General features: G+C 43.5%; 1 protein-coding gene across 1 annotated transcript in view; it reads right to left on the bottom strand.

The window, feature by feature from the left end:
• LOC309556020 (dynein axonemal heavy chain 5-like) overlaps positions 1-13,587 on the bottom strand; it is a 468,481-nt gene that overhangs the window by 279,139 nt on the left and 175,755 nt on the right. Inside the window, exons 38-42 of the mRNA XM_082258288.1 lie at positions 13,057-13,185; positions 10,504-10,719; positions 10,035-10,181; positions 9,633-9,805; positions 5,713-5,891 (exon numbers count right to left, since the gene is read on the bottom strand). Coding sequence (XP_082114414.1) covers positions 5,713-5,891; positions 9,633-9,805; positions 10,035-10,181; positions 10,504-10,719; positions 13,057-13,185 — 844 coding nt within the window. The remainder of the gene's footprint in view (positions 1-5,712; positions 5,892-9,632; positions 9,806-10,034; positions 10,182-10,503; positions 10,720-13,056; positions 13,186-13,587) is intronic.

Here is a 13,587-nt window from a genome sequence, read left to right as displayed (position 1 = left end):
CTCTGTCTGCCCGTTAGTCTGGGGATGGTATGCGGAGGACATTGACAGCTTGATTTTCAGTGAATCACATAAAGCCCTCCAGAAGCGGGAAGTAAATTGGACACCTCTATCCGACACAATGTTCATTGGGACCCCGTGAAGTCTTACAATTTCTCTGATGAAGACCTGCGCCGTCTCAAGCGCGGAGGATGTACCTCTTAGTGGTATGAAGTGAGCCATTTTCGACAGACGGTCTACTACCACGAAGATTGCAGAATAACCGTCTGATGGAGGAAGTTCCACGATAAAATCCATGGCAATCATCTTCCATGGTCTGTCAGGGACTGGTAGTGGTCTGAGCAGGCCCCATGCCTTATTTCGGGTTGCCTTGCTTCGTGTGCAAACAGTACAGGAGGAAACATATTGTTTACAACACTTCTCTAAGTTGGGCCACCAGAACGTGCGCTGCACAAGATCCAGGGTCTTATGGATCCCGAAATGACCAGCCATCGGGTGGTCATGACACAGTCCTAGGATAGACACACGAGCACTTTCTGGAACGAAAATTTGATCCCCTCTCCATAGCAGTCCATTTCTGGGTACCAGTATAGTTCCAGCAGGATGGGGAGCATTTACTGTGGCTTGTCTCAGAGCGGTAAGAAGGTCAGACTGTAATAGCAGAAAGTTACCTTGTGTTAAGATGGTGTCAGGTACAATGATTTCTTTAGAGCTGTCGTACATTCGAGAGAGAGCATCTGGTTTGGTATTCTTGGAACCCGGTCGGTACGTTATATGGAACGTAAATCTGGAAAAAAAAAGTGCCCACCTTGCTTGGCGAGGTCTCAGGCGTTTGGCCGTCCTCAAATACTCCAGGTTCTTATGATCCGTGAAGATGAGTATGGGATGTGCCGCCCCTTCCAATAGATACCTCCACTCCTCCAGGGCGGTCTTGATGGCAAGGAGCTCCCGATCCCCTACATCATAGTTCCTCTCCGCAGGAGAAAGCTTACGGGAGAAGAAGGCTACCGGATGAATTAGGTCCTTGAGACCTTGACGCTGGGAGATGACTGCTCCTACTGCGATTTCCGAGGCGTCAACTTCGAGGATGTAAGGCAGGGCGGGATCCGGGTGGCTGAGGATAGGGGCAGAAGTAAACAGCTCCTTCAGGGCTGTAAATGCGACTTGCGCCTCGGGAGACCAGTGGAAGCGGGTACCTTGTTTGGTGAGCAGGGTAATAGGGGCGATGATGGAAGAGAACCCCTTGATAAATTTCCTGTAGAAATTTGCGAATCCTATGAAACGCTGAATCCCCTTTTTATCCACCGGTGCGGGCCAATCCAGGATGGCGGAGACCTTCTGAGGGTCCATTTTGACCCCTTCAGAGGAGATTATTAACCCGAGGAATTGGATACTCTGCTGTTCAAATTCGCATTTCTCGGGTTTTGCATAGAGCCGGTGTAGCCGGAGTCGGTGGAGTACCTTTTTAACGTGTTCTCGGTGCTGGGCCAGTGAGGAAGAGAAGACCAAGATATCGTCCAGGTAGACAATTATAAAGATGTCCAGATAGTCTCTGAAGATGTCATTGACGAAGTGCTGGAAGGTGGCCGGGGCGTTGCAGAGCCCGAAAGGCATCACCAAATATTCATAATGCCCGAATCGGGTGCGGAATGCTGTCTTCCATTCGTCCCCCTCCCTAATACGGACCAAATTGTAGGCTCCCCGTAGGTCCAGTTTGGTGAATACAGAGGCGGTTCTTAGTCTCTGGAAGAGTTCAGGAATCAAGGGTAGGGGGTACCTGTTTTTGACCGTAATTTTATTTAACTCACGGTAATCGACACATGGCCGAAGTGAATGGTCTTTTTTCTCCACAAAAAAGATCCCAGCTCCTGCTGGAGAAGTAGAGGGTCGGATGAATCCCTTCTCTAGATTCTCCGTCACATAGTCTTTAAGGGTACCCAATTCTCGTTCCGATAAAGGAAAGATACGTCCGAAAGGGATCTCGGCCCCCGGAAGCAATTCAATTGGACAATCATAGGGGCGGTGGGGGGGTAAGGTCTCAGCCCCCTGTTTACTGAAGACGTCCAAGTATTCGTGATAAGATACTGGGACAGAGGAACGTATCTCCTTATCAGCGTCCATACAGAGTAGGGTGCTAGGAGCACTATGGCGTACTGGCAGGCAATGATTCTGGCAGTAAGGGGACTGGAACTTGACGTCTCCAGAAGTCCAATTAATCTGCGGGTTGTGTGCCTGCAACCAGGGTAACCCCAGAATAACAGGAAACAAGGGAGAAGAGATGGCATCCAGGCACAACAACTCCTTGTGCCCTTCGAGAGTGGCCACGGGCAATGGAGGGGTTTCTTGGGTAACTGGCCCAGACTTGATGTGGGACCCATCCGCTAGGAAGATGGAGAGTCCCTGCGACTTGGGTCGAAGTGGGATGCGTTGATGGGCAGCAAAGGTAAGGTCAATGAAGCAGCTGCATGCCCCGGAATCAATAATAGCGGTGACCGGAATCGGGCCTTCTGGGAGCTGGAATGAGATAGAGAGAGCCAGGTGAGTGGTATTGTTGACAGAAACTGGATAACTTGAGGGGGATATAGAAAGACACTTACGCATCTTTGCTGGGCATGAGCGTACAAAGTGTCCGGCCTCTCCGCAGTACAGACACAGGTTGTTCTGACGTCGTCGTGAGCGTTCTTCTGTTGATAAGGAAGGACGCATAAGCCCAAGTTGCATCGGCTCTGACGTATCCGATTCAGAAGTAACCGGAGCAGTGTTGCTGGAACGGGCACCGGAGGAGAAGGTGTGGATGGGATTAGGAACCCGTGGCAACATCCAGACTGGGCGGATCTGCTGCGTGGACCTCTCTGCTCTACGCTCACGGAGCCGGCGGTCTATCTGTATGGCCAGGGTGATTAATGCCTCCAAGGTCTCGGGTATACCCACTCGGGCCAGTTCATCTTTCAAGTTTTCTGAAAGACCCAGGCGGAACTGATGTCGCAAGGCTGCGTCGTTCCAGTGAGTGTCTGTACTCCAACGCCTGAAGTCAGTGACGTAATCCTCTACGGCTCTACGGCCCTGTTGAAGTGAAGTGAGCGCGGTTTCTGCGGTAGCAGTGCGCTGCGGGTCTTCGTATAACTGCGCCATTGCGTTAAAGAAAGCCGTCATGGAGTCCAGCTGGTCGCTGCGCTCTTCAAGCAGGCGGTGAGCCCAGGACTGAGGTTCACCTTGAAGCAGGGATATGATGAACCCCACTTTGGTTGCTTCCAAGGAGAAGGTTCGGGGTTGCAGGGAGAAGTACAGATCGCAGGCATTGCGGAAGGCTCTAAACTTGCTCCGATCCCCAGAAAACCTTTCCGGCGTAGGGACCCTTGGCTCAGGAGGCAGCATCACCACCGTCGGACCAGAGGGATTCCCGGAGGGAGCCATGGAAGCAGCAGGAACTGTAGGGTCCGTGGAGGGGTTTAGGGACTGAACGCGTCCCTCCAGCTGGGTATAGCCCTCTTGCAGGGACTTAACGGCTTGGGTAAGGGCCGCAAGGTGCTGGCAGATGTCGTCCATAGGAGAGGCTCCTCTAGCAGGCTCAGTCATGGCTGTGTTGTACTGTCACGGGGTAACGTGGCAGAGCCTGACGTAAGAGGAGTGGCTTACCGGGTAACTGGCGTGGCACAGGGTCACCAGAGGCGCGGAGTCTAAGTGTTAGCCGGTTTTCACCAGGGCCCCAGATGGTGGGGATGGATTTGGCTGCTTGCTAACACCAGGTCGCGGTCCCCCGGATTCCCTGGGAGAGCCAGGAACAGGTCCAGGACAAATAGCCGGTAGCAGGTAAACAGATCAGGACGAGACAGGAGAATAGTCAGGACAAGCCAAGGTCAGGGCGGGCAGCAGGTAATCAGAATCCAAAGACAAGCCGGGTCAGGTAAACAGGAACAATCGGAATCCAAAGACAAGCCGGGTCAGATAAACAGGAACAGCAGATATAACAGGCACAGGATACAGGAGAGCTGAAGACAACACAGCAAAGTGCAGTGCTGCTGGGCTGTTTAAATAAGGCAGCCTGTTTGCCAATTATTGCAATTAGTCTGCCTTCGGTTAACCCTTTAGGTTGCAGACTCATGACAGCACATCAGTGTGCTCAGGAAGCGTTGTGCAGGGTATTGAGTCTCTGACAGGGTCAAACAAGGATGCTGTGGAGGCAACAGACATCCTCATCAACTTATGACGTCATTGGTTGTTAGGATGCCAGTGTCTAGAAAGTTGTAATGGTGCATAATCAAAACCTGTGGCTTTGTGTAACTCAAAGGCAGGCTTCATCCACACGCTGGCTTGTATACAGTTTTTGATCAGTTTTTAGGCATTTTGCTAAGGCACCCCTAGGCACCCTGGTTGAAAAAGGATGAATATAGTTCTCAATTTTTCATTGGCACAAAAGCCCCTGTATTATTTTTAATCTCTATAATAGTTATATAGTAATTGTACTGGGAATACATAGGCTTGTAAAGGATATTAAACAATACAGCAATAGCCTTGTAACATAATAGTATTGGTGTTAACATCTAAATAAAGAATAGTGAAGGGTATATTTATATTGTATGTTTCTATGTGGCTACTTTCATTGCTGCATCATATTTCTTGCTGCTAATATAATGCATATAGTGTTTATTGAGATATTTTGTGGTAGATATGCTTCACCTACCTGGTGACAAATATGAATTTTACAGGAGCTTAAAAGCACAAAATGGTGCACTTGTACTAGGTACATAATGTGGGAAAAAGGGGGATAGCAGTATCAAGGCCCCCCTTTTCCTCATGGTACCACTGCAGCTATAAGGGGTTTCAAGTCTCCCCCTCAGGTGAGGGCGTGGTCTCTGGGGAGCCTTGCACCTGATAGATAAGGTAGGGGGAAAATTCTAGAAATTGCTAGAAGCCCCCCAGGGGGCTTATAAATAGAGGGTCCTGACTGAATTTGCGCCAGACGTCGCCGGAAGAAGACAAGGGGCGGAACTCACCCAACCCTCCCTCCCCTTGTCGCAGCTTTATTAATGTGGTGGGTGAACTTTTCTTTGAAGAGGGGGACAGTGTATTGAAAATTTTGCCAATAAAAAGTTTGATGTGATATTATTCTGCATGTCTGGAGGTTGTTTGTGAATGAATGCTGCGTGTGGTACCATATGGATCCCTGTGATAAATAGACAATACTGTTGATTCAAAAAAAAAAAAAAAAAACTGAGCTATAAACTAAAGAAAAAAACTATACTTTTGTAAATTGTTAAAGAACATGGTCTATTTTGTTATGTTTGCCATAATATAAATTTACAAATTCATTATTGTGAACCCCATCAGCAGTACTTTTAAAATTAAAAACAGCCTTGCAAACTTTGCTTTGTAATCATCCTCAATACAGCAACTTAAGTATATTCAAATGAAATGCACCATTAATTTATATATGTGCCAAACATTTCAGATTTTCTTTTCCATGTGTTCTAATTAGTCTAATTAAATCACTTTAATTTCCGTAACTAGAGACAAAAAAGGCAGCTCCATGCTGACCTGTCGTAGATTGCCATCTGCTGGTGGAAACCAGTTGCGAGTTGTAATGTTGTGAAAAGGGAAGAAGTAGTTACTAACAGTTTTGATATTGTTGAGGCTGATTGTAAGATTTTTGTATGATAACAATATACAATTTAGCAATAAAATGCATTTTAAAGCTTTGAAATGAAAATAATATACCTTTGTATATACGACCCAGTCCTCTGTAATCCATCTGATCAGAACAGTTGAAAACCACAACATATTTTCCAAGACACTTGCCCATGTCCTTAGTTGTTTCAGTCTTTCCAGTCCCAGCAGGGCCCGCTGGTGCTCCACCCATACTCATGCCTAGAGCCTGAGACAGGGTAATGTAACATCTGGAAAGTTCAACAAAAATGTATATTGCAACATAAAAAAATGCAAATGGTAACATACCTAAACATCCAAAGAATGATATATCATACACATAAACCACAAACCGTAGCATTTTTTAGACACCCATAACCCTCCTGACCCCATTTTCTAAATGATATACTGGTCCTCAATGGCATCAAAAGTCAGTTTGGCTTGCAAGTTTATATTGCAGAACTACATGAATGGTGATCCAGAGTGAACTAATATGCTATACTTGCATTAATAAAGATGAACCTAGGCAAAATGAAATGTCAAAAATGAATGCAACTCTTTTTTCCTAGTATATAATTACATGTATTTTTTATGCAAGTGGTGTGCATGTCTTAATTTGACCTGTTATCAGGCAATCAGCTATGCTACATTGTTCATGTGCTAACAAGGATCATGCTGATCAGAGGAGATAGCAGAGTGACAGAGAGATGGGCGCATTAGTCTGCTGCTACTTATTTCACTTTCCAATCACAAAGTGCGGCAGAGAATAATCAGGCCTCCTCGTCTGCCAGAGAAGGTGTGCTGTGTAACAGGGTAGTGTAAATTGTAGGACAAGATGGACAGAAATGTAAATCCTTTGGCAAGTAAACAGCTCTTTGTTTGGCAGATATTACATGTGTAGCTTTTACTGGAGTTAGGCTGAAAGGATATTTTTTACATTTTACACTGCCCCAACCTGCAGGCAGCATTTATATCCTCCTTGGAGCCATTACAATGTGCCCTCTTGTGTATGATCGGTGTCTGACATGGTGGCCATTGCAATGTGAAATGGCAGAGGTCTACACCTGAGGTCTGAATGTCGAATTAATAATTTGCAAAGAAGACCAAGAAAGGTTGCACGGGGAATATAATGTGAAATCTTTTTTAACAGACCTCAAAAATGTAACCCAAAAATATGGTTAATACCTATTATAGCAATATAAAAATAACGATATTTCAGGATTTTATATACCATTCACAAACCCCAACATGATTTACTATACTTTTTCTCCTCATGCAGTAAGCTTGTACCAGTGGTGTGGGTCACATGACTAATTGTTAGCCATTCTCATGGCACTGGATCCGACCAAAGTGCTCATGCTTGATGTATACCAAATTTGTAATTTAATAAATTGCATCATCAACACAACTTACACAAGTACAACAAGTGCAATGTTTACAATGTTCATAAATACATAAACAGAACCTAAATAAATAGGACATAAATAAAATATGTTGAAAATATGCAATACATGTGTAATTGCCAGCCAAGCAAGTTTTCATAGCTCAGCAGCTGTGGCTCGATTCTAAGCTCAGTTCGCCCTGCTCCCACAGGTATCCAGCTCACTCTTTCACTGCCAGCAGACAACTGTTTCCTCTTCCTTTTCTGGACTTTGAGGCAACTGGTTTAACCCCTTCAATACCAATATCCCTGTAATCAGGGTTTGGAGTTTCTTCCCACCCAAAAATCGTCAAACCTCAAAAATGTCCTTGAAACCAAACCAGAACCAGACCAAACCAGCAAGTACCGAAAAATACTCCTCTTGTCTCCAGCTGGGTTACTCCCAACACCCCTCAATCTGCACTGGTGAGAACCCCTGAGTATTCAACATTGCCTTCAAAATGCCCCTCTTAAAAGGGACCGTAACCCGGATAGTAGGGAAATATAGCTGCAGCTCAGGACCCAACTCTGGGTCCTGTACAATATACAGGCCCAGACTTGGTCAAAGGCCACACCAGGCATTTGCCTGGGGGGTGCAGGTCTGCATGTCCTAACAAGAGTGGCCTATTGATGACTGGGCTGCAATCTCCAGCTCCTCCCATCCCTTGCTCTGCTGATAGGATGACATCATTGCTAGGGCGGGAAAGGAGACACAGGCACGGCCACATAGCGGAAGTTATGCGGCGACCATGGTCCAGACAGTGATGACACAGACTGCAGTCGCCACTCACCTTCTGATATGTGGCAATGCCTGTATCTCCTCTCCCACCCTACCAATGATGTTGTACTATCAGCAAAGCAAGGGATGTGAGGAGCTGGAGATCTGCACAGAGAGTGGGAGTCTTTTCATATTAACAAGTGCATAATCTCCCACTTTTTAATATGATCCAGATCTGCAGTTCCTCCCACCACCTGCCCTGCTGATAGGATGTCATTGTTCACCTTGGGGGAAACCCTAGAGAGGGCACACAGGCTGCCTTCTACCAAGGTAAGACTGTGCAAGGGAAAGCAGAAAGTAAATGGGGGCATTGTGATTAAAGAGTAAAGAGGGGCATGAATGAAAGGGGCACTGTGATGGGGGGCTGTGTTTGCTATGGGCACTGTAATGTAAGGAGGCACTGTGATATAAAAGGGACTGCACTGTAAAGGGACATTGTAATCATTACAGTGCCTCTCTACAGTGCAGTCCCCTTTATTTCACAGTGGCCCCTTTACATTACAGTGTGGAGTACCAACTCCATGAACATCCTGTCACCAACTGCCCCGGTGAACTATCCCCCCCCCCTTCTTTGGTCCCAGCAAAGATTGGCTACTCAGCCTACGATGCCCAGGCCTATTTTTAGTCCGGGCCTGATAATATATATATTTGTGTGTGTGTGTGTGTGTGTGTGTGTGATGGGTCAGATTTAAATAGATAGATTTTATGGATGTTGTGTACTCACCGATGTCTGTTCTAGGGCTTTCTGACTCTTTTTATTTACTACAGTGCATGAAAACACAGGGTATTATCCTCACAGGGGTTATTCAGCATTACACGACAACCAAACATTCTCAGCCGCCTGGGTATTTAATACAGTAGAGGCTGCTCAAGTCCCAGCCTCCCTGCTTGTCTGGTTGTTTCAACCTCTGGCTCAGGCCCCTAAGTCTATATTGTGAAAGCATCAACACTCCCAGTGGATCCCCTTTGTCTTCTGTCTTAGTAGTAATGGCTTACTCAAGACAGCAATGAGCTTGGTGTGTTGGGACTGGAATCTGAGCCCATGTATGTGAGCCTGCCAGGAAGTTGTCACCTGGATGGGCCAATCATCTGCAGCCAGGGCATTCCCTGCCCCACCGCCACAAGTATACACTCCCTTAGTATGCATGTGGCTGTGGGTTGGGAACGCCCCAGCAACAGATCATTGGCCACACAAGTGACAGCTTCCTGGCAGGCTAGTCTAATCTGACTGTTAATTTGTGCTACCTAGTCTGATCTCTCTGCGATCTTTTCCTTGCACATTACTAAGAGTAAAATAATACTGCAAATCATTGGAGAACTTTTGAAATGAGTGTGTTTTTTATGTAGAGCAGTGTTCAAATGTTGCTGTGTGGTTGGGTGTCCGTGGTGGCCTCTGCACACTGGTTTTAATCCATTGGGACTATATTTCTGGAAGTGGATGTCTTAACTGCTTTATGTCATCAATTTTATAGCGCTGCACCATTTCTCTTTTTTTATGTTTATAATATTGTTTATTCCACAATACTGTGTCAGCAGCTTTCTGTATCATTTAAATTTTCCCCTGATTATATCCTTACTAGGCGCAGCAGCTATATAGTCTTTTAAAAATAGGAACAATGACCTGTCTTTTTTAGAATGCTATAATAAAATAGCTAGTAATCACATCTTTTGGTTTGGTGTAGCTCTTGGTGAGAACTGTTTGGGTAAACTTTATCATTGATTGCTCATTTTGCTGCCACAAGGCTTCAATGCAAAACAGTACAGTTCATACTGCTTGCGCCCAACACATTATACCTGTCAGTCAGAGGGGTAATGACCAGCCTGTCGGTACAGCCTAAATACTCATTGCAGTAGCTGAATTCCACATCTGTAATCTGGATAATACATTTATCTATATCTTCAATGAAATAAAATCTGGACTGCTTTTGCCATTCAAAATCTGAAGCTGATCTGATGTTCATTCGTACCTGGAGAACAAAATAAACAATGCCATCTTGCATTAATTACTAAATGATTGCATTTTGTGGTATATTACATCCTTCACATCCTATTAAAATTACCTTAAATTAATTTATTGTATGTTAACAAGCATTCCTTGCAAGCAATAGATATATACTATTATATAACATTAGAAAGCTTTCTATAATATTATGTTTATTTAGTTAATTTGTGTTAATTACTTGGAATGTCACATACCAGATCATCAAAGATATCCTTCTGGTGGACGTGGATGGTAATTAGAGTCTCATATTTAGTTCTTTCCATTTTGGTCAGATCCTTTGTTGTCATATCAATCAGATCATTCAACAGATCAAGAAACTTCTGATTGGTTGTTTGCATAACCTTTAAGAAAAAAAAGTTATAAAATGATCATTATTTGCAAAACACACTACAGCTATACAAATTGACTAATTACTAATTTTATTAAGAACTGTGGGGTTTTTTTTTCAACTGACAACAATATTACTTAGATTGATGCAAAAAAATAATGAACTAATTTTTAGAGGTAGCTATCCTAACATAAATGCATTATTAATAATTACTCTATTGTGTAAGTATATTAATGCATCACATTCTTTTTTTCTTGTTATACAAATGTAATCTTTAGAATATAAATCTGTTGTCTTTCCTGCTCAGTTTGATATTACAAACATTGACATTATACCTTTTTGTCAGTTTTTGACATATTTAGGGCTTCTTCTGCATCTCTTGTCCAGATCATCTGAATTCCCAGCAGGCCAACTTGAGCAGGGTACATAGACTGGAAGTCATACAGTTTGAAACCTGAATCACTGATGGCAATGGATGCTTGTCTGATTATGTTGTGTAAAGTCTTCTTAACACCATTTAGCAGAAGACCCAACCATGACTCCACATTTCCCTAAAAAAAATAAATAAATAAAGAACTATAACCTACTGGAAGCCCCAGTGGCCATGCCTATCATTCTATGATTATACTCCAGAGAAAATATTTTCACATGTAACAGAGCTTCATTCAGTATATATGTAGCCCACCTGGTCAAATGACCTGAGTTGTTGGTAGAGGTGCATAAATGGTAGTGTGTACTGTGTTTTACTTCCCCCAATTAAATCTATAAATATACTCTGTACAGTGGTGGAGGGTGCCACATTTGTAAGATAATAAATACCAATATCACCCAAAAAAGAAAATCCCAGACTTTTTAGGCACCACATTAATAATGTTTTGTACTTTTAAAACATACACCTATGGTGGAGGCATAATTTTAATTAAAATATTTAACAATTGTAGCTTTTGTTTTTAAGAGATTTTTTTTGGAAAATAATCATTATAAATGACATACTAATAAAAAAATAGAATGTTTTAAAAGTACAAATAGTTACAGTATCTGTATGGTGCTCAAAAGTCTAAGAGATTTTTTCTATTTGGGTGATATTGTAATTCAGCCAATCAAACACAAATTGGTCTAGTATTCTGGCTGACAGAGCTGAGAAGTAGCATTAGCTAAATCTGTGCTGTAAAAGGAGTTTTAAAGGAGAAATCTAGGCAAAACCTAACTAACGCTAATCCTGCTCTGTGCCACATTCTAAACCTTATCTATCTAACCCTGTAAAGCAAAATTTGGTGTACTTACCTATTCTGACTACGATCCAGTCTCCAGCGGCGGAAGCTCTGTGCAGGAGAGGACCGACAACGACTGTGAAATGCCTGAAAAGTGACTGCAAACCTAGACTTACTATGGGGCTTCCGTTGTCGGATGCCTCTCCTGCACCCGCCTTCACGCCGAAGCCACCACTGACAGCTGATGCTGGGACCGGATCGGCTGCAGAATAGGTAATTACAGTGATTTTTGCTTTACAGGGTTTATTAGATTTAAAATGTGGCACAGAGCAGGTTTAGCATTAGTTAGGTTTTGCCTGGACTGCTACTTTAGTGAAAAGCTTTAAAGTGATATCAAACACTTTAAGACCAGAAGGATTTGCCCCCTTAATGACAAGGCCACTTTTTTCAACTTGGCACTGCGTGACTTTAACTTACAATTGCGCGGTCATGCAATGCTGTATCCAAACTAATTTTTTGTCCTTTTTTCCCCACAAATAGAGCTTTCTTTTGGTGGTATTTCATCACCTGTGTGATTTTTATTTTTGCGCTATAGACAAAAAAGGAGCAACGATTCTGAAGAAAAAAACAATATTTTAAGCATTCTGCAATATGACATTCCCAAAAAGAAAAAAAGAAAAAATCCAATTTTTTTCAAATTTTAGGCCAATTTGTTTTCTGCTCCAAATTTTTGGTAAAAAAAATTGCCATAAGCGTATTTTGATTGGTTTGCGCAAAAGTTATTGCGTCTACTAACTATGGGAAATATTTATGTAAATGTTATTGTTTTTTTTCATAGTAATAGCGGTGATCTGCGATTTATTGCGGGACTGCGACATTGTGGCGGACAGATCGGACTCCTGACTGACATTTTTGACACTTTTGGGGGGGACCAGTGACATTACTACAGTAATCAGTGCTAAAAATATCCACTGTTACTGTAATAATGACACTGGCAGGGAAAGGGTTAACAGTATAGGTGATCAAGGGGTTAAATGTGTACCTAGGGGTGTGTTTCTAACTGTGGGGGGGCGTGGCTTGTGGAATGACCATAGAGACCTGTAATCCTATATAGAAGGATCACAGGGGCTCTGTGATCATTCCAGAGAAGAACGGTTAGCTGTGTTTACAACAGCTGACCATTCTTCTCTCTCAGCAGGGAAGGATCGCGGGTGTCAGACAGCAATCGGAGCCACCGGACCCATGCATCGGCTTCTCCACTGACGATCGGGAGCACGCCGCCAGTGGCGCGCGCTCGCTCCCTAGCTGCCACAAAGTGACCGACGTAGACCTAAGTCAGTTTGCCTGGGAGAGCCCAGGCTTTAAAAATAACAAACATGTTATACTTACCTGCCCTGTACAGTGGTTTTGCACAGAGCAGCCTGGAACCTCCTCTTCTCAGGTCCCTCATTGGTGTCCAGCTGGGTCCCTCACTGGCACTCCTACCCCCTCCCTTCTGTTGAGTGCCCCCACAGCAAGCAGCTCTATTCACATGAGAACAAAAATATTTTAATTTTTTTTTGTGTAATGTGGAAAACCTTTTAAGATTAAATATTGTTGGGCATCATTAATTATACAGACAATATTAGGATATTATTTTATAGCACGTATTCAACAAATACTAATCACAGACATTACCTGGGCATTGACAGGCTCCGCTAGGTTCACTTTTTCCCCTTCTTGAGATTCAAAATACAAAATTTGATCATAGTTCTTCTCATGAAAGCCTACTCTGTTAACATTGTCAAACAAACTCAGGAGATGAGCCTGAAAATAAAAATTCATCAATACTTATTTTACTCATATTAGCCTTTAAAGAGATTTACAAACAAAAGCAACGTATTAACTGCATCCACAAATTAATACACTTCAAAAATATGTTGTGCTACAAAGTATGCTCAAGGCATCCCAGTGCAGAGGGGCAACAGTGATTTTCATGCTGCTATGAGCACCTCTATGAGGAGGGATATGTACAGTTGAGGAAGAGGGAGCAAAAAGATGGACTTCTAGCTTCAGAATTTTAGAAAGTAGGGCAAGAAGCATTAACAAACCAAGTGGTTTGAAGAAACAGAACTTTAGCATGGCCTGGTGTGTACTTTGGTTATGGGCAGAGCTGCAGATACTGAAACTACCATCTCTACGTGTCTGCAATGTACTTTGAGACAGAAT

This window comes from Pelophylax lessonae (genome assembly GCF_965119305.1).
Source record: "Pelophylax lessonae genome assembly, chromosome: 5".
Lineage (NCBI taxonomy): Eukaryota > Metazoa > Chordata > Amphibia > Anura > Ranidae > Pelophylax > Pelophylax lessonae.
This window is presented reverse-complemented; position numbering and strand designations above follow the sequence as displayed.